Below are 24,904 nucleotides of genomic sequence, written 5' to 3' on the forward strand. Positions count from 1 at the left end.
CCAGGTGGCCCGGGGCAGCAGGAGCGGTTTGATCCTGAGCAGCTCCTGCGAGTGTCGGTCCTCACATCAACAGGGCTCAGTCCTCCCCAAGGGGCGCGCCGCCCTCCCGCGCCCTGGCAGGAATTCTGGTTTAATGGAGGATGTTTTGTGGATGAAGAAGAATGGAAGCAAGAGTGAGGAGCTCCGGGGGCCGGGGTCTCCTGGCACCTTCATTTCCCACTGTGCCGCCTCAGCTCCGCTACTGCCCTGCCCACACCTGTGCCAAGCTTGCCCTTGGGTGACCGGGGTTTCTTCTTTCTGAGGAAAGGCATGTGACTTCTTCCCGTCCTCTGTTAGTTACGTCACACCGGCAGGCTAGGCGCAGGGTCCTGAGCTCTTACTCGGTGGAGACAAGCCTGCTTGCAGGACAGGGAGGTGGAGGTGGCTGCCAGGACCCAGAACTGCCCGGCAGGGGCTGACCAAGGCCCTTGTGGTCCAAGTGCAAAGAGTCCCCGGGGCTTGGCTGAAGTGGTTGGAACCTTGGCTGCTCTGCTGACTGCTGTGTGGCCTTGGACACTCATTCACCCTCTCTGACCCTTGAATGCTGTCTGCAGTATACAGAGAACACAGTTCTCTGCTTGCTGTGAGGCATAAACAGAATGATGGGCTGGCACCAGCCAGACACGGCGAGGGAGCCCAGTGCCGCTGTTCTGTGACACCTGTCAGGCCGCGTTTCTACAAAACAGGGAAACCCACCCCGAGTTACAATGCTGTGTGCCCCCAATCTTTGTAGGTGCCCGCGGGTTTCATTTCTCCCGTAAGGCCTGTAGGAAATGGAAGCAGTGGGCGCCTTCCGCTTCCCGGGCTTCCTGAATCCTCCCGGCCCAGAACCGAGCATCCTGTCACCGAGGCTCAAGGCTGGAGGGGCAGTTGCCCATCTGCAAAGGAAGGGCCCTTTGATCCCGTTTGGAGTGTGGTCTCCATTTCTAAGGGAGGAAGCTGTTTCCTTTGGGGGGAAAAGTGCCTCCCTCTGAGAGGAAACCCCCAGCGGTTCTCTGCTCGAGGCTCTGTGCATCGACTCGGCCCAGAGGGAAGCCTGCGGGGCTTCTGGGGCGGCCCCTCCCTTCACGACACCGTCCAGCCCCTGGGCCGCTGGGGCCAGGCAGCAGCTGGACCTGCAGAGCCCCAGGCCCTGGTGCTGCCTCACACAGAGGTCTTTCCCACCGTGGCGGTCACTCTGGGCCCTCTGGGCCGGGGCGCCCTTCTGCTCCTGAGCCCCACGGACACTGGGTGGCCATACGCCAGGCAGGCTCCAGGCGCAGCACCTGGAGGTGGAGAAGTCAGTCTGGCATTCTCAGCACCTCCAGGGACAGGGACAGCTGGGAAGCAGATCAAGTGCGTGTTGGAGCCGCGGTCGGTGCCTGGGCTCCAGCGGGGCCTCTCTGGGCTGGCCAGCCTCTAGGGGAAGCAGCCTCCCTCCAGCCTCCTCAGCATCCCCTTCTTTTTCTCACGATCATTGGAATCCAGGATCTGCATTGCCGATGACATCAACGTCACTCAGCGAAGGCGTAACTAAGGAAACCCTCTCTCAGTGCCCAGAGTCACTGCTTGGTGGTAAAGGAGCAGCCAGCTGCCACCACCCAGCAATGTGTGTGTCCCCAAAGATGGAGGAAGGCTCCTGCTTGTCAGAGAACAGAGAGAGCAGGAAAGAGGACCAGAGAGAGAGGGAGGCGGAGAAAGAAGAAATGGCAGGGGTGGTGGGAGAAGAGAGGAACAGAGAGGGAGGGAAAGAGAAGAGAGACGGCCAGAGAAAAGAGTGAGAGGAGAGGAGGGAGGGAGAGCGAGCAGGGCCGGGGTCCTCTCCCCGGCTGGACCCCACACAGCTCACGGACAGCACCCTGTGCCCCTCAGTGACCTGTGCCCTTTACCCTGGGACCATGTCCCTCTGTGAGGGAGGGCAGCCGCAGACTGTGTCGAGGTCCTGGGTTCACTGCGGTCAGGCCTGGAACTGCAGCTGGGTGACCTGCCAATGGTGAGGCCACGGTCTGTGTCCCTGCTTGCCTTTCCCATGAACGGGCTGGGTGCTCCCCGTCTCCCCACCCCATCCTGCTCCTGGGCTCTGGCTGTGGACACCACAGCCTGTATGAGCTTCCTTCAGTCAGTAACGTCATCTGGCGCCCCAGCATGGAGCCCGGGCCGAGGGCCAGCCCCTGGCACTGTCAAGGCAGAGGGCCCTGAGACTGTGCCCCAGTGGACAGATGGACCCTGCCTGGGAGCTGGGAAGCGGCCCTGGGCTGCCCCAGGGGCAAAGGGCCACGAGCAGACTGCGCTTGGTCTCTGCGTGGCTGGGGTCGTCTCAGCGACCTGCCTGCTCGCTCAGGCCCTTCTGGCCTGTGGGGCCCAGCCGGGCGCTGTCCCAGCTTCAGGAGGAGAGCGCCTCAGGAAGGCTCACTCGGGAGGAGCCTCAGCCCCAGCCGGAGCGACGGGCGGAAAGACCTGGCGTTCCGTGCTCCCTTGATGGCGTCATGGGTCCTGGGAGCACACCTCTCCCGGCGGGCGCTGGCTCTGCTGAGCCGCTGTGCCGGGAGCGTGGCCTTGTGCAGGAAGCGCCTCCGTGACCCTCGCCCAGGGCAGTGCAGCTGGGCACCCAGGGGCTCCTGGGCTCCCCGCCCCGTGCCCACTCGTCCTCCTCACTGGTGGGCCTGTCCTGGTGGAGGGCGGTCCCTGTGCCGCACCAGCTCCCCTCTACCCCTACCCTCCCTGGCCTCCTGGGGCGACGGCTGCCCTCCTGTCCTTAATGAGCCCGAGTGGCAGTGCCACAACCGCCTCTGGCTTCCGCTTCCCCGCGCCTCACTCAGCAGGGCCTCAGGGACTCCACCTGGCGACAGTTGGCATGTTTAGGTGTCCAGTTGTGAAGGGCAGGAAGGCAGCCGGGAGGAACCCGGGCAGGGCTCTGGGTGCCACTGTGGGGAGTCCGATGACGAGGGCAGGACCCCCGCGTGTCCGCCTCATGGTGCCTGTGGGAGCCGGGCTCTTGGCCACGGGAGGGTGTGTGGGGATCGGACGCGGCAGCGAGGTGTCCCTGTGGAGCCCCGTGAGCTGGGCTTCGTCCTCCCGAGCGCGCTCCAGCGCTCAGCTGAGGAAGGTCACGTGGCTTTTCTTGGGACAGGTAGCTTTTCCCTTCATGAAGCTCCTGGATGGGAGACTTGGCGGAGATGCCAAAGCTGTTTGAAGTGCTGACATGATGGGATGCTCTTCATTATTAATTAAGGAATTAATACTGTATCGATTAATTATAAAGCAACTACTTATAAATAAGTTATAACTAGATAATTCATGCTTTCATAAAATATAAATAGTTTGTAAATGAAATGCTGAGTGGATTGTTTAATTAACACAGGCACGTGGGACCTTGGTGTGTCGGGAGTGAGCCTGGGCCAGTGCCTGGCTGTGTGGGCTCTGCCAGTGGCCTGGCCTCCTCGCTGAGGGGCAGTGGTGGACCCGTAGAGGCCAGATGAGGGAGGGGAAAGTGCTTTGCAAACTCTGAGGCCTTAGGCACGAGCTGGCAGCTGTGACCACTCATACACCTGTGGAATGGTCAGGGAGGTAGACCAGGCATGAAGTCGGCTCGAGGCCTGTTTCCCAGCCTCGGCCTGCGTTTCACCCCCTGCACGAGAAGCGGGCCTCTGGCCTCAGCTCTGCAGGCAAGCTGTCCATGCACCACGCTGGGAGTCCTGTGACAGAAATGAACTCCGTCTGCTTTTTGCAGGATATAAGACCCTCCTGAAAGGCATCTCTGGGAAGTTCAACAGTGGAGAGTTGGTGGCCATCATGGGGCCCTCCGGGGCTGGGAAGTCCACACTCATGAACATTCTGGCTGGATACAGGTGAGCGAGCCCCACCAGCAGAGCCATCCCCCACGCTTGCTGCTCCACCTCCCATCACTGGGGTGTCCTGCTGTCCACTGTGGTAGCTGCTGGACGGCCTGGCCACACGGACTTGGGGAAGCACAGGGGTGTGGGCATCTTGAGCTTCAGGATCTGTGAGGGGACAGTGCGGGGATGACAGCAGCACAGAGGGCTGCAGACGGCCACAGGTGAGTGGGGGACAAGAGACTAGGCAGACAGACGAGTGGCATCCTGAGGGTCAGGCCTTGGCCGGCCCTTCTGGGACAGGAGGAAGTGGGAAGGCTAAGTTGGGGAGAGGGAAGCAGGAGGACCGTGGGAACACACAGCAGGGCGCACTGGGAGAGAGGGGCGTTTCCAGAGCAGGATGCGGGCCCTGCTGGGCAGGGCTTATAATGTGGTTGTTGGCAACTTTGGCGATCAGTCCCTGGTGCCGTGCCCAGTGCCATTCACTGATGAATAACTGGAAAGCCGAATCTTCAGACGGAGTTCTAACATGCTTCCTTAAGGCCTGTCCTCCGCTAACCAGCTCCCAGCAGCACTGAGGATACTCCTCCATCCGTGGTTTTGGGTTCTGCAGCTTCACTTACCCACGGTCAACCATGATTCAAAAATATTACATGGAAATTTCAGAAAGAAACAATTCATACAATTTTAATTGCAGACCCTTCTGAGAAGTGTCATGAAATCTCAGGCCACCACACTTTGCCCCACCCGGTTGGAGACTCATCCCTTTGTCCAGTGTATACATCCTGTATGTGCTACCTGCCCACTAGTCACTTTGTAGTTGTCTGTGTTATCAGATCAGCTGCAGACAAGTGACCCTTATCTCACTCAACAGTAGCCCCCAAGTTCAAGAGCAGCAATGCTGGTGATTTTACTATAGTACTTTGTCATCATTGTTCTGTTTTCTCATAAGCTATTGCTTATCTCTTTCCCAGATAAATTTATAATTTTAGACTTTATCATGAGTGTATGTACAGCATAGGAGTAAACATAGTATAAACAGAGTTCAGTACTACCTGTGGGTTAGCAGACCCTGTAGATCAGGGGGCTACTGTGATCATTACTTCATTCACTGAGACAAATGGCCAATGTCACCCCTTCCTTAGAGCTTCTGAATTACTCCTTCTTACCAGAAACTAGGATTTTTACAAATCTCACTTATGACAAACTCCTGCCTGTTGCAAACACATCTAAAATTTGGAACCAAATTCTGAGCACCCAGAATCATGAGAGGGGTGTGGGGGTGGAGTATTTTCTGAGAGGGGCTATTTTCCAGCACATCACGCCCCACAGTTCCTGGAAGACCTGAGGGTGTTTGGCTTTCCCAGGAGGCTGTCCTTCTAGGCCTGGATATCCGGGGAGCCTGAAGGGAGGAAGGCCCCACTGCAAGGCCCTCCAGCTGCTGCAGGGGCTGGCTGGACGCTCCTGTTCTCCATGGCTCTGGGAGGCAGGGCTGCAGAGATGGGTCCTCAGGAGGAGGCCAGTGATGAGCCATGGGGCTGCTGGGCCAGGCCCCTCTCCCCCGCGTGAGCACACGGAGGCTTCCGGACAGCTCACCTGTGAGCACAGAATGGTCCCCTTGCAGAAGGACTATCCACCTGGCTCTCTCTTTGAGCTCTGAGCCCAAGGCAGCTGCCAGTGTCCTTCCAGAAGCACCCTGACTGTGGTCCCTAGCCGAGGGCATTTGCCGTCGCCTGTGCTGCACACGAAGGCCAGAAGCCGGCCTCACAACCCTGCACCCGGGTGCACCTCCAGTGGGGCGCTGCACCTGGAGCCACCCGGTGTCTTTGTTGAGCAGGAAGCACATGGCAGATGCACCGTCCCCGAGAGCTCCCTGTGTGGCCTCTTCCAGCGGGTGCTGTCTCCCAGTGGTGCCCTGGGCCTCGGAGCCCTCCTGCCCCTCGTGCCTCTGTGGCTACGGGTCCAGCGGGAAGGAGGCCCTCCTCTTTGGTTCACCCCCTCCAAGCCGAGGAGGCAGAGCTGCGGAAGGAGCTGGTCTGAAAACCTCCCCGTCCTTGGCTTTGCAGGGAGACCGGCATGAAGGGGGCCGTCCTCATCAACGGCATGCCCCGCGACCTGCGCTGCTTCCGGAAGGTGTCCTGTTACATCATGCAGGACGACATGCTGCTGCCGCACCTCACGGTGCAGGAGGCCATGATGGTGAGCTGCCACTGCCAGCGCTGCAGGCCCCGCCCCGCCCCTGCATCAGGAGCTGCTGCTCGTGGGCCGGGCGCCCTCCAGGCCCCTGCAGCCTCCCCCCTCTTGGTGGAGTCCATCCCAGGCGGGCTGTGTGGACAGCTGCACGGACAACAAACCCCCACGACCATGAGTTTCAGTGGCCCTCATTTGGCAAATGGTGGGGTTGCTGAGATTACTGATCACTGATGTGGGTGTTCATCTCCATGATAACCACAAGTCCTCCTCCCCGTGGGCTGAGGAGTCGGCTTCCATCAGCCATCCTTGTGTCTCTGGCCCGAGTCCCAACTCACCTGGTCACCCTCCGAACACCTGCCTGCCGGGTGCAGAGCAAAGTCAGCTCTTGTTGATCACCTGTTGAGCTTGCAGTGACCCTAGCCGTCACCAGGTGTGCAGCTGCAGGACAGCAGAGGGGGAGCAGGGCCTGTGAGAGCTAAGCTGGGAGCCTGGGCCACACACGCAGCCACGGGGCACTGGGCTCCTGCAGGTAAACCTGACTCCGGAGGCAATCCTCTCACCTCCTGCCGTGCGTGGCCTCAGCTCCTGCAGCCCTGGTTTCTGCAGGACCTCGCAGGGCCAGCTGGGGTGGGAGTGGGGGGCAGGAAGGCGGGTGGCCCAGACGGCCCTGCCCGTGCTCAGTTGTCGCAGCTCAGTCAGTTTCTTCCCAAGCCTGCTAAGCCCCCGTGTCTTCACTCGGTCCAGGTAAACCCACTGTGGAGGCTGGACGGGTGGAGCCTGTGAGTGGGTTTCCAGAAGAGCCTGGATGTGACTGAACACCATGACCTCGCCTTGTGCCAGGACTCTGGGTGTCCAGGGCTGGTGGGTTTTGGTGGTCTGCTTGTTTTTGGTACTGGGTATTGAACCCAGGAGCGCTTTCCACTTAGTTGCTGAGGCTGGCTTTGAACTCGAAATCCTGCCTCATCCTCCTGAGTCGCTGGGATTACAGGGGTGCAGAACCACGCCCATCTCCAGCGCCATTTTCAAAAGGCCCAGCCCACGGCGTGCGGGGCACGCTAATCTGAGGGCAGCAGAAGCCTCCTGAATGCCTCCCACAGAAAGAAGGTTGCCAAGCAGCCCAGAGCTCTGGCTGTCCATCGCGCCCTCTTGGTGCTGCCTCCCGCCTTCTCCGTGTCCCTGGTGGGCCCAGCAAGCTGGTGCGCTCCAGGCACACATGGATTTCTCAGCCAGGGCTGCTGGCTCTGGAGCTGGGTGTTTGCTTAGTGTCCCACCTGGGGGTTTCTGGTGTGCCCTGGGCAGAGCCTCCGGTGGCGTCAGTGAGTGGCAGCCCCAGTGTTGCCTGTGAGTCCAAAGGCTCCTAAACTCGCAGAGAGGGGCAGGCTGAGACTTCAGATGCGCCACCTGCTCCCCAGCTGCTCTGTGAAGAAGGGCCTGGGGGCGGCAGGGCTTGTCTCATTCATCCTCCTGCTGCTGTTTGTGGGCATGGGGCACCTCTGCACTGGCCCAGCCCCACTAACGGTCTGTGCCGGGGAGCCCGCGTGTCTGACTGGCCCAGAGTGGTCGTTCATGGCACAGGGGACTTAGGAGTGTGGAGACCGGGACGCGCAGCCTGGGCTGAAGCGTTCCCTCGGCCGCGGCTCGCCGTCAGTCTTTGGTAAACATCACTCTAGGCACCCGCAGCCTCCCTGTGTCCTGCCTGCGTCCTGGGCCCCTAGGCCTAGCGCTCAGCGAGAGCGGCTGGACTGGGCAGGCATGAGGATGTGGCCTTCACCCTCCAGCTCACTGCCACCTTCTTTTGCAGATGTGATTGGGGGCTCCCGTGTCTTCCCCCAGTCTTGTCACCAGGCTCTGCTGTGGAATAGCACCTATTTCAGAACTAAATTCAGCCTGCCTCTGGGTTGGGGTGTGGTGCCCCCTTTGAGGAGGCCTCTGACCACGCTGTGGCACCTTCCCCCTCCAGGTCCAGCTCACGCGGCCTGCGTTGGCCGCCGTTGCTGACTTTTACCTGCTGTTTCTGTCCCTCACACCCAGCAGCAGACAGAAGTGACACTCGGTGTCACATGGAAGGCGGCCGGCCCCGCCCCACTCTGGGCTGTGGCCTCTCTACCTGCCTCCTGTTTCTCGGTCTCTCATTCGGCCCCTTCAGGGACTTCACCGACTAATGAGGAGGGTGGGCTCTAACCTCACCATTGTGGCCCAGAGGAGCCAAGCCTCCCGGCTTGCCCCCGGGGGGACAGTGGCAGAGAGAACCCAGGCTGACGGTGGGCATGGCGGTCCCCATGCAGGGCTTCACCAGGTGGCTGAGGGGCCCAGTGCTGGGCTGGCCAACAGCTGGAAGGGGCATCCGAGGAGTGGCTCTCGCCGGTCCCTGTGGCGCGATTCCCCACCAGGCATGGTTCCAAGCCGCCCCTGATTTGACCAGTGGTTTGTGGAATTCCTGACTACACGTCTGGTCCCTGCCAGGAAGGTCTTCGGGGCCCTGCCGCCTGGTTCCCTTGTCTCTGTTGCCCACATCCAGCAGGAATCTCACCTGGGAGTCCCCAGACTCCCTCCCTCTGCTCCCCTGCCAAAGCCCAGGGACGTGGCAGCCGGGGCCTCCCAGGTTTCCTGTGACCATCAGGAGGCCCAGAGGTGTACCCCGTGTGGCTCGCCCTGGCGATGGCCACTGAAAGCTCCGCCCTTGTCCCCACAGGTGTCGGCACATCTGAAGCTGCAGGAGAAGGACGAAGGCAGGAGGGAGATGGTGAGTGTGGCCTCGGGCACGTGGCCAGGCGGGCGCTCGGCAGGGTGCGCTGGGCTTGGGTGCTGCTCTGGCGTGGCTTGCCCTGCTTCCCTCCTCGTGCGTGGGGGGAGTCCCAGCCCCAGGCGTGGGCCGCAGCAGCCAGGGACCGCGCCAGAGGGCTCCGGGGCCTCGGGGCAGCGCCGGCTGTCAGTCCGGGAGTGACAGACTGGGCGCTGAGGTGGCAGGGGCCAGCTCCATGCTGGGCCGAGCATTGTGTCTTCACCACACTTCAGACAGAGCTGCTGGTTATCAGACACTAGCACTGGGGACGGTGTCATCGGTTTAGAAATGACCACCCTCCCGACCACACACTGGCAGAAGCAGCTTCGTTCTGCGCGTTGCTCCCAGACTTTAGAGAGGAAGGGAAGCAGCGTCCAGCAGGCCGTGGCCTCCCCTCAGTCACCTGTTTGCTTCCTTACACCCCCGTGAGCAGTGAGGTGCTGGAACACAGGGCCAGCAGGGGCCCCAGAGGCCACCCGAGGGCGCCCAGCCGTCTCTCGTGGTCCAGGGAGCCCCTGCCTGGCACTCCTGGGATTTTCAGCGTAAGGTGAATTTGGTGAAATCCCACTTTTATAAACTGCCTGTGTCTTCTGACACCTTTCGGGGGCCACAGTCCAGCAGCTGAGAAAGCAGGATTGGCAGGGTCCACATGGGTGGCACGAGAGGCTGCTTACGTCTCGGTGTAACCTGGGATGGTCAGGGGGACAGTCAGACACACTGAGGACATGTTGTCATGACTCCACGTGGGCTGTTGCTCTCCTATTGCACAGAAGAGTCACCGCTAAGCCGAGGTAGACCAGCCTGGTGTGGAAGGGATGTGCTGGGTCCCCGGGCTCCTTCCTCAAGCTCTTGGGGGTCAGCCTAGACACTGGTAGTGGGGACAGGGTGAAGAGCCCACTTCTGAGAAGTAAAGAAATGCCTCATTGCTCCTGAAAATGTCCCATGTGCAGCCTGGCTCTGAGGCAGAAGGGAGGACGTGGACCAGTCCAGCCCAGGACAGAGATGTGGGGAACATGGAGCCATGCGTGTGGCTCCCTTTACAGAGGCAGAAGGCTGGGCTGGACCCCATCATGAAGGCTGAGAGCAGACAGCCCTCTGGGGTCTCTGGTCTTCTCTGAATGGGTGACTAAGGCAGCAGACACCTCACGCTCCCTGCAGCTGCACCTGAGTGAAGACGAGGTTTATGGGCTGCATCCTCCAAAGATGCTGGAACCCGACCCCTTGCCCCTCTGCCTGTATTCGGAGACAGGGGGGTCTTTACAGAGGTGACTAAGGTGAAATGGGGTCATCAGTGACCCTGATCCAACTGACCGGTGTCCTCAGAAGAGACCGGACACAGATGCACACCGAAGTTAACCCTGTGAGGACACGGGGACCCTGTCTGTAAGCCAAGGAGAAAGGCCCCAGGAGGGACGGCCCTACCAGCATTTCGATTTGGACTTCTAGCCTCGGGAATCTGAAGCAATCCTCTCCCTGTTTAAGGCCCAGTCTGGGACCTTTGTGCGCAGACTGAGCTGGCACATGTGACCGTGGAGATGGGCAAGGAAAGCCTTGGCTTGGGAGGAGAAGAGGAGATGCCAGTGTGGGAACAGCCTGTGCCCGGCCAGCTCCGTCCTCCCAGGCCCTGCCCACTCTTGAGGAGGAGAGTCATCCGCAGCAGGGCCCAGAGTAGCACCGCCAGAGCTGGAGGCACCAGGAGGCAAAGCCTTCCTTTCGCAAGAAGTGACTCTCATCCGGTGACCAGAGGCCGTGGTGGCCTCAGGACCCACCTCTAGCACCTGGTCACCCCTGTCCTTCAGCCTCCCCACTTCCACAGAGGCCAGAAGTGCAGTCAACCTCTTAGATATGGTGGCTTCACCAGGGGTCCCAGGGGTCCCTTCAGACAGTCGTCTCAAGCACAGTGTAGAGGCTCCGTGGAGAGGCTGCCGATGTGGCCCCTGACCCTGGGGGAGGCACAGGGCGAGGGCACGCGGCTTGGGGAGAGGGGCTCCCCAGACCTAAGGCCTAAGAATAGGCCTAGCGCAGGGTTCACAGGGCTAGGAGGAGCAGCCAGGGCCTGGGGGTTTGCTGCCGACAGGGCCTAGCAACGAGGCTAAGCTGAGCTCATGGGGGGCACCTTTGGCCCTGGGCCCAGCATCCCCTGGATAACCCTGGGCCTCCTCGCCAGCACATGATCTTCCCTCTGTGACTCGGGATGTAAGGCCCGGCTACTGCCTTGGGAATGGGGGCAGCTGAGTTAGCTGATGTCGTTTGAGTCTGAGCTTCTGGGACCAGTGTGAGCTTAGGGAGGAGCCCTGGGCCTCCTCCCTGCAGCTGTGGCTGTACGGGCCTTCCCCAGGGAGGTGGGGTCATGGCTGTGAGGAGAGCCAGGTGGGCAGTGCAGACCCTGGCCAGCAGGAGGGTCCATGGTGAGCCCCGCCGTCTGGGCCCCTCTGCCTCCCACGCCAGCTCTGACGTGACAGTGCTCAGCCCTGCACCATGAGCCCAGGCTCCTGCCCCTCATCTGGGCGGCCTGGTCAGCGTCTCCAGGAGGGCCATGGAACCCGCTCTGCCTGCTGGAGTGGAAGGGACCAAAGACAGATGGCGCCTTATGAGAACAGAGGCGTCTCCTGGGAGGAGCCGTGTCGTGGCTTCCAGTAGACGGCACCCACGTGTGCATGTCCTCCGTGGGCCGGGCCTGGAACACAGACAGGAAGGGTCCCTGTGCCGTTCTCAGCTGGTCTGGACAAGCACAGAGGACCCGGTAGAGGACCCTGGCGCCCCTTCAGCTCGTGTGCGGGGGTCGTGGAGGGGGCGTGCCCTGCCATCCCTGCAGCACAGGCAGCACGCTGTCCTGCAGACCTTCCTCACCTGAGCTCCAGTTTGCACCAACCCTCTCCTCTTGGCCGAGTGTGGCCTCCAGCCCCCAGAACCATCTGGCAGCACTGCTGGCTCCGTACCCTAACTTGCTTCCTGCCAACCCCCTCTCTTACCTGGGTGGCAGTTGTTTTTGTCTTGTGAAAACACAGTGGAATAGAATGGAATGTTCTAGCAGGTAGTGGCGTGTGCTGTTCACAGCCTTCCTTTCCCAGGAAAGGCACCTCAGCCCTGGCCATCCCTCTGGCCAGGCTGCTTCTGCAGGGGAGGTCTCCATGGGCAGGTCTGCACTGCCAAGCCTCCTGGTCATCAAGGCCCTGGGGGAACTGAGTTATAAGCACTGAGTGATTTTATTTGCTTGTTTAGGGGAATAGGAATAAGCAGTGAGCCCACTGTTTTCCTGACCAGTCTTTCAAACCAACCTGCATAGCATCACTTTGCAGACAAGGGGCCAGGCCTGGTGGTGGAGGTGCAGGAGGTGGCAGGACAGGCCCCTGCCAGCAGAGGCAGAGCAGGTTTGGAATCTGCCCGACAATAGTGCCTGGTTCTTTGTCACCAAAGCTCCACTTTGCACTGACCATGCATAAATAATTCAAAATCTTCCTTGCAAAGATTTCCTCCTCCTTTCGGATGACTTCATCTCCCAAGAAGCCACTGGCCTGGAGTCCACTCACTGTGTCTGCAGGGGCCCACCATAGGGCCGCCCTGCCTGGGTGGGGACAAGGCTGGGCAAATTCTGGAGAGAGCTTTAAGGCTGCTGCCCCCTAGTAGGGGAGCCTGGTGGGAAGGTGGCCCCTGGCCTGACCACCTCCTGCTGACTTGCCTGAGCAGCCATCAGGGTACACCTGGTCACAACAGCAGAAACCAGCCCCATGCCTGCCTGGAAGCTGGCTGACCCTTGAGTCACTGTGAGGTGGCCCATCCTGAGCTGATGGAGGGCTCAGTGCACAGTGCAGTTTCGTCTGAGTGCTCAGCCACATCCCTGGGGCCAGGGCCTGTGGCCTCAAGTTGTTTATTGTCCTGTGCCATTAGCGGCTGTTTTCCACCAACATGTGCAGAACAGACTTCCTGAGAGGCCCGCAGGTCGTGAACCGCAAGGGCTGTGTGAACCACAGGGATGGCACAGCTGTGGTGGCCGTGGGCAGCAGGCCTCGTGTGTGCCAGGTGCTGCACCATGAGCCTTGCAGTAGTTTGATTTACTGGTCACAGTGACCCTTGGTGCTGGTCAGCAGCCTGATCATCCATCCACTTACATGTCCATTAGTCTCTCCACTGCCCAAATACTTTTCAGACACTTTCTCTATGTTGGGCTCTGGGCCGGGCCTAGAACTGGAGGTGCTGGGGTCACCTGCTGGAGGCCAGAGTGAAGCGAGGACTTAGGTCCACACTGCTTCTCAGCCTCTGGGCAGCACGGCCTCCTGGCCCAAGTCAGCACTGTCTATGAACCAGGAGGTGCTTCTCACCTCGGCAGCCCCAGCGTGCAGGCCCCTGGGTGGATGGGTGACGTGTGTCCAGCAGGGTGGGCGGTGGGCAGGCTTTGCACATGAGCCCTGGTAGGCGGCAAGGTCAGGAGCGCAGCTCCTAACTGGACTCTGGTCCTGCCACCTCCAGGTCAAGGAGATCCTGACCGCACTCGGCTTGCTGTCCTGTGCCAACACGCGGACTGGGAGCCTGTCGGGCGGCCAGCGGAAGCGCCTGGCCATCGCCCTGGAGCTGGTCAACAACCCTCCAGTCATGTTCTTTGATGAGCCCACCAGGTAAGCCAAGCCAGCCTGGGAGGGACAGGGAGGAGCCACCACCGCCCCTGCATCCCTCCCTCCCTCCTGCCTGGAGCACAGAGAGGGCTCCGGGCGCTCAGAGTGGCAGGCTTTGCTGTCCATGTTCTCAGACGCATGTGTGTGCTCGGCCCTGCACCGTGCATTGCTGGTGGGGACCTGGTCTGAGGGAAATGTGCCCGTCTCTCCCATGACACAGGGTTCCCCACGCACAGCCACCCTGGCCAGCACCTCTGTGCCCTGAGAAGGGGCCTGCCCTCCTCTTGTGTGTTCTGGAAACTCCACTGTGTTAGCACTTCGTGGCTCAGAGAAGCCACGTGAAGCAAGTCCCCCTTGATGCCCCCATGGGTTTGGGGCTGTGGAGAGATGCTGCTCTATAGCCTGGCCCTGGAGCTCACAGGCAGTGAGTCGGCCACCCGCTCCTGGTCACATCATATTCCAGTGTCCCCAGCAGAATGAGCCGTCAGGGTTCGGGCAGGGCTACTCTGAATGACTTCAGCCAGGCTGTGTCACCAACTTCCTGCCTGCTTCTCCCCTCTCCACAGGCCAGCTGGCCAGCTGGACTTGCCAGCAGCCTGGGCTGTCTGGAGGGAGAGGCATGTCTACCACGTCCCCTGAACCCACCCAGCGCCCACCCACAGTGGCAGCCCCTAAAGGTGTTTGAGGCAAAGCAAAGCAATGAGGCCTTAATCTCCTCTGGCAGGCCGCCCGTCCTGGGAGCAGTGAGCTGCAGGGGCCGCCAGGCACGCACCCTTCCCCTCGCCCTGTCCTGAGGAGTCGGGGACAGAAGCAGTAGGGCTGGGTGCTAAGAAGGGAAAGGAGAAAAGAGAGGTCACCTAGGACCTTCTGGAGAAGTGCCCACAGCGAGCTTGGGGTGCTGCACCCCATGAAAGAGACCTCAGTCAGTGAAGCTCCTGCCAGGCTGTGGCCCAGGTGCCCTGAAGCTGGCCCTCTCTGGCCGATGCCCCTGTCCCCAGTGGGCCCAGGGCCAGGGGTTTGCAACTGCTACCCAGCAGGCTGCTGCTCACTCCCAGGCACAGCTGCCCACCTGGACAGTTCTGCATCCCCCTCCCGAGCCAGTGGGAATCCCCCTGCATGCTTGTCAGGAGGAACATGTAGGACCCTCGGCCCCCTGAGGGAGCAGGAGCAGGGCCTGACCGGGAGGATCCTCGTGGCAGCAGCTTCTCGGCTCCTCCAGGACTGGGGGCAGCGGGTTTGTCCCTGCTGCCCAGTGTCTCATGGTGCCCTTGACTTGCAGCGGCCTGGACAGTGCCTCCTGCTTCCAGGTGGTGTCCCTGATGAAGGGGCTGGCCCAGGGGGGGCGGTCCATCGTCTGCACCATCCACCAGCCCAGCGCCAAGCTCTTCGAGCTCTTCGACCAGGTACGAGGTCCCAGCGCCCTCCTGGACCCCTCCTGGTCCCTGCCTCACCCTTCCCAGCAGCCCCTGGACCCCTGCCCCGGACCCCTGCCCCAGACTCCCAGCCAGGCTGAGGCTGGCTGGACGCTCCCCTTCCGTGGGTCCTGGGAGTCTGGTGACTGACTGGCAGCTTCTGTTGCTGTAGCCTTCAAGGTCAATTGATTTCTTCTCTCTCCTCCCTGCTGACAGCTGTATGTCCTAAGTCAAGGACAGTGTGTGTACCGGGGGAAGGTCTCCAACCTGGTGCCATACTTGAGGGGTTTGGGCCTGAACTGCCCCACCTACCACAACCCCGCAGATTTTGGTGAGTATGGGAGGAAGAGGGTCCCAGGCTTGTGGCTTCACTTTGATCTGAGGAGTTGCTTGAATATTCCCCCAAATGGCTTGCGTGCCGTCCTGTGGTGGAACTTGTAAAGAACAAAGCAGTTTTCTTGTCTCCAGGTGGACATATCTGATGACCAGCTCTGTGTGCTCCCCTCTCATGATGTCACCGGTCCCTAGAATTAGGACTGACCCTACATCCAGGATAAACTTATCTCAAACCCACCACTAATCCCCTGCAAAGACCCTTCCCCCTGGTCACACTGAGGCTGGGTGGACGCCCCTCCTTCTGGTCTTCCTGTCTCCAGCCTTTCTCTCTCTTGATCTCTGTAAAATGTCTGGCCTACTGCCCCCAGAATTCGTAACTCCCATGACACTTTTCCAAGTTATGCTCAGCAGGCACTGCTCCTGGGACACGCGTCCCACTCGCAAGAGGCAGGCTAGGATGTCGCGGGAGCGGGAGGTACGGCCCCGGTGTGGGACGGAGGCGAGGGGTGAGGCTGGAGCATTTGCAGAAGCCATGGGCAGGACCCAGTTTATAGTTCCACCAGAGAGAAGGGCAGGCGGGACCGGTGCCGCTGAGCAGGGGAGGGGAGGTGGGACCCACAGTCTGCCTGGGGGCGCACTTGCAGAGGGAAGCGGGATGAGGAGGAGAAATTCGCCCCTGGGAAGTGCCCCGGGTCTGGGAGACGAGGGGCCCCTCAACATGCTCTGCTGAGGGGGCAGGAGCCCAGGGGCTGTGGCCAGGGGTGGGTGGGTGACAGGGGGAGCTTGGAGACCTCGCCAGGCAACCCAGCAGGTCCTGGCTCAGGGTTTGATGTAGGAGTGCTCAGCACCCTGGTTCCAGCCTGGGAAAGCAGACGGCTGGGGGCAGGGAGCTTTGGGCATCAGGCAGGATGGCGTTGGGGTGGGAACCAGGGCATGGCCCAGGGAGGACGTGAGGGGCAGGGGGTGGAGTGCAGAGGCTGCCGCCCAGGGGTGGGGTGAGCGAGGGCCAGCCGGCTACAGCAGAGGAAGTGGGGCAGAGGGGCTCTCTGCCATGCAAGGCTGGACAAGGCAGGGAGGGATGGCGGGAGCCGCTGAGGAAGGCCGGGGGAGGGGCAGCGCCCGGACCTGGGGATGCGGGCGACTGGCCTGTGGCCTCGGGTCCTCGGGCACGAGCACACCTGGGGGTGAGGGCCCCTCCCCGTGTCTCCTGGGACTCAAGCACGCGTCAGACCCTGCAGGGTGAGCCCGCGGGGCAGCAGGCGGCGGGCAGTGAGTCTGGGTGGAGTGAGCCTGTGGAGCTGGGCTCCTTACCTCCCAGGCTGTCCGCGCTCAGTGCACGTCTGCATTTCCATCTCCTGACATGATGAATGGCCGCGTGGGGTTTGAGAGCCGAGCGTCGACTGATGAGCCATCTGGCCTCCACCGTGGCCGTCCTCACGGGGCAGCTCCCAAGCTGCTTAGAGCTTCCCCACGGGAGCTGTGACGGGGCCCCTCCAAGTGAACAAGCCCGAGGGTCCTGTCCTGCGGGGCGCACCTGTCCTGGGCCAGGCCTGACCTGCCTGTCTCCTGCAGTCATGGAGGTGGCCTCGGGCGAGTATGGCGACCAGAACGGCCGGCTGGTGAGGGCAGTGCGGGAGGGCCTGTGCGACTCCGACTACAAGAGAGACCTCGCGGGGGACGCCCAGGTGAACCCCTTCCTCTGGCACCGGCCCCCTGAAGAGGTAAGGCAGGCAGATGGGTTGACGGGATGGAGACAGGTGATGCGGGCCCACAGCCGCGTGCTACTCCCTGCCCCTGTATTGTGCACTCCTGCTCTGCACGGGACAGGGCTGGCTGGGGGCTCACGGTGCCCTTCCCGGTGTGTCCCCAGGACTCTGCTTCCATGGAGGGCTGCCACAGCTTCTCCGCCAGCTGCCTCACCCAGTTCTGCATCCTCTTCAGAAGGACCTTCCTCAGCATCATGAGGGACTCGGTAAGAGCACCTCCGGTCACCTGCAGGCGCTTCTCTGGACTCTCCTGACCCAGCTTTCAGGTTGCTTTTCTCCCATTTGCATTAGTCCTGTCACTGTGGGGCTGGGGCGACAGACGATCCCAAGACGTCAGTGTCCACAGGAGCCAGTAAGCGTGCGGCTGGCTGGCGGGGTGGCCCAGCCCCACCTCTCTCATTCTGGGGCCAGGAATGGAGGAACAGCTCCCAGTTGAACTGCCCTTCTGGAGGCCCGCGGAGGGCGAGCCAGAGGGAAGTCAGAGGGTGGCAGTGGTCACTGGTGCTCACGTCCCGTTGGCCGAAGAGCCGGGTGGCCCGGGCCCCATCAGGGTGGAGGGGCGTGTGTCCCTTCAGAAGAGCAGCTGAAGGCATGAGCCCTGGGTGGGCCGTGGTCCCTGGTAGGGAAGGAGGCGGCTGAGCAGGAGCCCTGACAACAGCAGCTCTAAGTGGACAGGCAGGCCACCTGGCTGGGAGAGGCCGGTGCACAGCAGCTCCTGCCTCAGGCTCCTGGCAACCTCTGAGCTCTGCAGTCTCCAGCCTGCTTTTGCTCCCTCTGCCCAGGGGTGAGACCTCCTTGTTTGCTGGTTTTGAAGAGAAGTGAACAAAGGACAGTAAATACTCCCATTTTAGCAGCTGCAAAGCTTGCCGTGCTTGTGTGAGCACACGTGCGTGGGCACGCGTGTGATTTGGGCGAGGGCGAGGGCTTGTTTCCCTGGGATAGGGAGGATGGTGCATAGACCCCCAACCCCAGAAGCCCAGGGTAAGATCCGCTCCTGCCCCAGGTCCTGACGCACCTGCGGATCACCTCGCACATCGGGATCGGCCTCCTCATCGGCCTGCTGTACCTGGGCATCGGGAACGAAGCCAAGAAGGTCCTGAGCAACTCCGGCTTCCTCTTCTTCTCCATGCTGTTCCTCATGTTTGCCGCCCTCATGCCCACCGTTCTGACCTGTGAGTGGTGCCCACACCCCAGCCTTCCGTTAGCTGGGTTCCTACCCAGTGGTGGGGGACTCAGGGCCAGCCTAGACCATTAGATGATTTTTCTGGACATGAGGGTCCTGTTTCCTCAAATTCCATTTTATACGTGAACAGATGGAGGTTTTATTGTATTTGCTGTTAGACACCAAAATACAGTGTTACCCAGAGGACTGAATCTGTAATGGGAGACTGACACAGTAGAAGGCGGATGGAGGGATACTTCCCAAAGGTTCACTAATCAGGGGCCCTCGATTCGGCTGCGCTCGCATGTTCAGCGTGGGGATGGCCTGGGCGCGGGCCTTGGGTGTGGATAAGTGCTTCAGGCTGGAACTCCAGGCAGTTCCGGTCTGTCCACATGCGGCCTGCCCCTGGCCGTCTCGGCTGCATGGTGGGAAGCCCGCTTGCACACTCGCTTCCCACGGGCCCTCCTGCCTGCTGCCCTGAGTCTCCAAGAGCAGCACACCCTCGGCTGCAGAGGGCCACACCCGCAGTCGGGCAGACCGAGCGGGACCAGGCAGGTGGCGGGAGGGGGAGCCGGCTGGGTCCCCACTCACCTCGCCTGTTCCTCACCAGCGCTCTGGCTTATGGATGGGCTGGGATTGTTTCCCTGGAATAGGGAGGATGGTGCATAGACCCCCAACCCCAGAAGCCAGGCTCCTGCCCAGGGTAAGATCCGCTCCTGCCCCAGGTCCTGACGCACCTGCGGATCACCTCGCACATTGGGATCGGCCTCCTCACTCCATCCTGTTGTGCTTTAGTGTGCCGGGCCCAGGCTGCAGGCAGGTGCTCTGCTGGGCTGCACGAGGCTCAGCCCAAGGGGCCTGGGCGTTTGGCTCCTGGGGCTGCCGTGTGACCCTCTGCATTGTCCCTAGTTCCCCTGGAGATGGGCGTCTTCCTCCGGGAACACCTGAACTACTGGTACAGCCTGAAGGCCTACTACCTGGCCAAGACCATGGCCGACGTCCCCTTCCAGGTGTGTCCAGGGTCTGCCCTTGGGAGGCTAGGCCAGGGGCGGGAGGTCTGGAAGCAGGCAGAGCCACAGCCCCCGCTGCGGCCGCTGGGTGACAGGCTGTGTGTTCCCAGATCATGTTCCCCGTGGCCTACTGCAGCATCGTGTACTGGATGACCTCGCAGCCGTCTGACGCAGTGCGCTTCGTCCTGTTCGCGGCCCTGGGCACCATGACCTCCCTCGTGGCTCAGTCTCTAGGCCTGCTGATCGGAGCGGCCTCCACGTCCCTGCAGGTACCGTGGAGCAGCTCTGTGGGTGGGCGTCCTCCACCTGGCCTGCCAGGCCTCGGCTGCCCAGGGTCTCCCCACCCTCCCTGAGACCTCCTCTGAATTCTGCCTTGAGCTTCCCAGACTAGGTCAGTCCCGAGGGGAGGATCACATTGTCCTGGGTGGCCAGGAGGGTTGCACTGACCGTGGATGGTGGCCACAGCACCTGCACCCATGGAGTGCCGCTGCATGCTACCAGGCCGCCCCATGCTTTCTAACCGTCAGCTCGTTTAGTCCCAGACACACCATTTTACAGGTAGGGAGACTGAGGCCCAGAGAGGCAAAGGGACTTGTTGGGGTCACACAGCTGGCTTCAGGCCAAGCCCCCGATCCCTGCAGTACTGCTGCCTCTGTGCTCTGCAGCCATCCCTGGTCACCCCTGAACATGTACCTGCTCCCCACCCCACCCCAGCCTCTCGATGGTCCCCCAGCCCCGTTATCCAGAGAAGCCTGGGGCCACCCTCGCTGAACCTGCCGACCACACTTCATGGCTTCAGGGTCTCGGGCCAGTGCCATCCTTGGAACCAGACTGGGGGGTGCTCTGTACACCCTGAGGACCCAGGGTTGTCTCCAGTCCACCAGCAGCAGCTGCTTGGCCTCTGGGTTTCCTCACCTGTGGGCGGGATGGCCACGGTGTGTGCCTCACGGCCTGTCAAAAGGTGAAAGATGACTCTCCAGAGAAGGTGCTGGAACCCCAGCCCCAGCCAGGCCACAGGGACGGCACCCTACCCCTCCTGCAAACGCCCACCCGCCCTGCTGCTCTGACCCTTGCAGGCCAGCGATGGCCTTTGGAGGCAGGCGCTTCCTTTGAGCCTGCCATGCTGGCCCATCCGTGAAGGCCCGGCTCTCCCTGCCCTCTCCCTCTGGGGACACTGCACCCTCACCCTGTGGGGCGGCTCCCCACTCACACCAGCCCTGACCCCCTTACCACTGAAGCCGGTTGGTCCTCCTCATCCGTTCCCCAGCAAAGTGCCCAGTCCACCCCTGCGGCCTCCACCAGCTCCCCGGGGGCACAGTCCCAGTGGGACAGCCGCCCGCCTGGGGCCATGTGGCCCTGCCGGACACAGACCCCACAGTGCTCTGCGTGCTCACGGCTGGCTGCTCCGAGTTCACCACCACCCTGCTCACCCTGCATACGCTCCCCGGGCCACGACACACACACTGCACACACGCACACCCTACACACACACATGCCACACACAGCACAAATACACACACCACTCATACCACACGCCACACATGCATACACGCATCACACACATACACTCTGCGCATGACACACATCACCATACACAATATAACATACACACCTCGCACCAGACAACCAAATACACCTCACACCACACACAGCAAACAAGGACACACCATGTACCACGAAACACCCACTGCACACACCCACTCACACCTGCACACACACCTGCCCTTAGAGGCTGTGGCCTCAGTGAGTCCAGCCTCTGTGCTGTGCTGCTGTGTCTGTCTCGAGCCCCGTGGTGACAGCCCCAGGTGTGCCATGCCTGGGAGAGGCTGGAGCCCTCCCTCAGGACCTGGGAGAGGTGCTGTCCTCGGCCACCCCCTGAGAAGGGCACCTTCCAGTGGGACCTGGAGGGTCCCTGATGTCAGCCTGGCTCTGGGCTGAGGTGTCCCAGAGAGGGTCCCCAGACATGGAGACGCCCCGGGGGTCACCTTCCCAGAAGATGCTGGCCACCACGCTGGAGGAGACTCCCTCCTCACTCCGCCTTGCTGGCGGGCCCTGCTGGGGACCAGGCCCTGCTGCAGGGCAGTTCTCTGCTGCAGTCCCGGTTGGCTCGTGGAAACTCTGACCCTTTGGGGCCTCATCTTCCAGCCGAGGGTGACTGTCCTCAGGGTCACAGAACAGAACTCAGGAGGACACCACAGTTCCCCCAGTAAGTTCTGTGTCCCTGCCCCCCAGGTGGCCACGTTCGTGGGTCCTGTGACGGCCATCCCCGTCCTGCTGTTCTCAGGGTTCTTCGTCAGCTTCGACACGATCCCCACGTACCTGCAGTGGATGTCATACATCTCCTACGTCAGGTAGCCGGGGCAGGGGGACCTGGCGAGCGGCGAGGGGCTGCGGCTGGCAAACCCGTGCTCACGAGGCACCCAGTGCCCATCAGCCAGACGTGCACACATGCACACGTGCACATACGCACACACACGTGCACACACCCACGGGCACATGTGTACACACACATGCACACACCCACATGCACGTGCACGCACACGGCACATGTGTACACACACACATACGTGCACGTGCACACACGCACATGCACACACGTGCATGCACACACACACAGAACAAGGACAAAATAAGCACCAGCACGTGGCTGCCTAGAGAAGCCAGGGGCACCTGGAAGTCTGGGTGATCCCGAGAGCCGCCTCGGCGGGAATACTTCTGAATTTTACATGGAAGAAGCCACAACAAGGTCCTGGTGGTTTGTAAAGTGCTAGGAAGAAATCCATGGCGAACGGGTGACCTTGCAAACATCCCAGGGTCACTGCACAAGAACGCTGGCCTCGGCCCCAGGGCTGTTCTGCCCTCTGTGGAGTGGCTCTCGGCACGCTGGCCCTTCTGTGGGCAGTGCCTGACTTCAGGCTTCACCGCCCCCCACTGCAGCCAGGCCAGTGACACACAAGATCCCAGCTAGGAACAAGGGCTGCTCTTCTAGAATGTCAGCTCAGACCCAGGTGCACTGTTCAGGAACACAAAGTCGGCACAGAGCCCCGGTACGGAGTCCCCACAGGACACGTGCGCACCAGCACCAGGAAGCCAGAGGCCTGTGTCTTCTTTCTGAAAATCAGTGTTTTTGTGCTGGCCAGGTGAGCCGTAGAGGGCACACAGGCATTGCACGCAGATGCTCCGATGGCTTGGCAGGGTTCCAACCCCTAGTCATGCCTGACCATGACCGCACAGACGGAATCCAAGTGTCAGCTCATTCCTCCTCTGAGTGGGTACCTCTCTTCACCCCCTTGCGTTTTGCTGGAGGAAACAGAATTGGGAGGAAGCCTAGAGGAGCTGTTGCTCGTGCTCAGCTTGGGGCACTGATGAGAAGCTAGGAAGCTTCTGGAAGGAGAGCTGTGTGGGCCGGGAGGCCCGGGGGACCTCGGGCCGCATGTGGGCCCCATGCTGGTGCTTTCCTCCCCAGGTATGGCTTCGAGGGGGTCATCCTGTCCATCTACGGTCTGGACCGGGAGGACCTGCACTGTGACATTGACGAGACCTGCCACTTCCAGAAGTCGGAGGCCATCCTGCGTGAGCTGGACGTGGAGAACGCCAAGCTGTACCTGGACTTCGTTGTCCTCGGGGTCTTCTTCATCTCCCTGCGCCTCATCGCCTACCTTGTCCTGAGGTACAAGATCCGGGCAGAGAGGTAGAAGCCCTGGGCACCAGCAAGGAGGCCAAGGAGGCCAAGGAGGCGTGCAGCCAAGGGCCCGAGGCGCTGCGCGGCCGAGCCGGAGACAGACTGCAGAGCACGGGCCGGAGGGCTCTGGGCCCGCCTCTGCCGGCCGGGCCGGCCCTCCTCTCCACCACCTTTTCTAGCTGTACTAGGAAGATGTAGAAAGGTCTGTTTTACATGCAGGCTTTAAAGTGCCAGAACTGGGGCAGAGTTTAGAACTGCCGCAGCTGGCGCCAAGGGGCGCCCGCCGTGAGGTTCCTGCTGTGGCCCCGTGAGGCTAGTCCTCCTGAGGCCGCTGGGGAGCTGGATGTCCTGGGCAGGATGTCCAAGTGCAGGCCTCTGCTCCAGGACTGCGGTGTCTCAAGGTCATCTTCCTGAGGTTTCTCTTTTCCAACAGAGTCACTTTTCGGGTCAAAAGTCGATAGATTTCATCTGTTTTAAGAAGTTGTATCTTTTCAGCACTTGCTGAGGACTTACCCAGGGTAGAGTCCGTGCTTTGTGTAGAGAGTTGGGCCTGATCCCAGAGCGGGTCCCCCGCAGGCGGACCTCCTGGAAGGGCAGGTGCCACTGCAGGGGGCGGGGCTCCGTGCTGTCCCTCCCCCTCCGACCCCAGGGTGCGACGCTGCGGCCCCCTCCTGCAAGCCCTTTCATTTCCATGTGCTTCTTACTTTAAGCCAACTAGATTGTTCCTCCCTAACTTTCTGACTACCTTCGTTTTGCCTAAAAAAAAAAAAAAAAAAAAAAAACCAACTTGTGTAGAAGATTAGAAGATGACCCTGCTGATTCTGAAGAGGTCTCCTGGCTCTTCTCTCACTCCATCTACCTCCGCTGAGCCTGGAAGCTGAGCTTCAGGAGTTGCAGCTGTGGCCGGGGCGATGGGTCAGCTGGAGCAGCCCTGAGAGAGGAGCAGCTGGACCAGAGGGGAGCTGCCACGAGACCCTCTCTTTCCAGAACCCCTGTGCTAGGGCCAGTCTCCTGTGAAGACTGTGTTTGTGGGGGCAGGTCGCTAACCTCTCTGAGCCAGTGTCCTCGCCTGTAAATAATTGCACTAGACCGCGCGGCGCAAGGTCCTCTTCAGCTTTGGAAGGTCCGGAGGCCCGCAGGTCTCGTTTCCTGCTGGTAGAGATGGAACGCGTCTGGATCTTACTTGCACATGCATTTGGTTGGAAAATGTTAGAGAGTCTTTTTATTTTTTCACTCCTAGATCTTTTTTAGTAAATCCAATGGAAACGCATATTAAAATGTAGTTTTAAGTTTGCTTGTTCTGTACAGACACGGCCTTCTAGATTCAGCTTGTAACCAGGGTCAAACTTAGCCTTTATAAAAGTCTTCATTTAACTTCAAGTGTAAGACGCTGCACACAGGCCGGGCCTGGTCGTGGAGCTGGAAAAGCGAAAGGCCCTTCGCAGAGCCTCAGAGTCCCCAGGCAAAGCCAGCCAGAAGCCCCCTGGCCCTCAGGAGCCCTTCCCTCGTGGGGGAGTGCTGTGGACCCACAAGGACATGCACTCCAAAGACGGCTCCCTCCCTTCTCGAGTTCAGAAGGGAACCCGAGGATCCCCCAGATTTAGAATTTGTGTCCAAAGAGCACCAAAGCCCTCTGAAGGGATTCGCTGCCTAGAAGCTCATGCGGCCCCATTTCCAATTTCCACTGTGAACAGATTATTTTTACCCCTTAATAAATAAGGATCTGATTGGGGTCCTTGCAAAGGACAGATATAGGGGACGAGAGGGCTGTTCATCTGGCTGCTAGAAGGGAAGGCACGTGCCAACTGCCACAGGTTATCTTAAAGGCGCCCACCCACAGCAAGTGTTGCTGGCCCCTCCCCTGCAGTCCTGAGGGGGCAGCCAGGCAGGCCAGGGCGTCCATCCCTCTCCCAGTGCCCACAAGTGCCCTGGTGCTGAGCGGGTCCCCCATCACCCTGCCGGCCGTGGCTTGGTTTGCAGGGGCTGCCTCCCCTCAGCCTTTTGTTCTTGGGAACTTTTGCACAGTAACTGCCCCAGTGACCTAAGACAACAACCAAGCAGCCAGCTGCTTTTGTAAATCATCACGGTGAAGCTGCGTGG

The 24,904-nt window shown here is 60.9% G+C and overlaps 1 protein-coding gene across 1 annotated transcript in view; it reads left to right on the top strand.

The window, feature by feature from the left end:
• The window catches only part of Abcg1 (ATP binding cassette subfamily G member 1), a 58,643-nt gene extending 34,530 nt beyond the window's left edge, over positions 1-24,113 (top strand). The window contains exons 3-15 of the mRNA XM_047564132.1: positions 3,749-3,866; positions 5,918-6,050; positions 8,737-8,787; positions 13,294-13,439; positions 14,716-14,839; positions 15,065-15,179; positions 16,757-16,905; positions 17,055-17,156; positions 17,954-18,122; positions 19,022-19,122; positions 19,233-19,391; positions 21,355-21,473; positions 22,589-24,113. Coding sequence (XP_047420088.1) covers positions 3,749-3,866; positions 5,918-6,050; positions 8,737-8,787; positions 13,294-13,439; positions 14,716-14,839; positions 15,065-15,179; positions 16,757-16,905; positions 17,055-17,156; positions 17,954-18,122; positions 19,022-19,122; positions 19,233-19,391; positions 21,355-21,473; positions 22,589-22,817 — 1,715 coding nt within the window. The 3' untranslated portion in view covers positions 22,818-24,113. The remainder of the gene's footprint in view (positions 1-3,748; positions 3,867-5,917; positions 6,051-8,736; positions 8,788-13,293; positions 13,440-14,715; positions 14,840-15,064; positions 15,180-16,756; positions 16,906-17,054; positions 17,157-17,953; positions 18,123-19,021; positions 19,123-19,232; positions 19,392-21,354; positions 21,474-22,588) is intronic.
• The last annotated feature ends 791 nt before the right edge of the window (positions 24,114-24,904 follow it).

Source organism: Sciurus carolinensis, chromosome 9 (genome assembly GCF_902686445.1).
Source record: "Sciurus carolinensis chromosome 9, mSciCar1.2, whole genome shotgun sequence".
Taxonomy (NCBI): domain Eukaryota; kingdom Metazoa; phylum Chordata; class Mammalia; order Rodentia; family Sciuridae; genus Sciurus; species Sciurus carolinensis.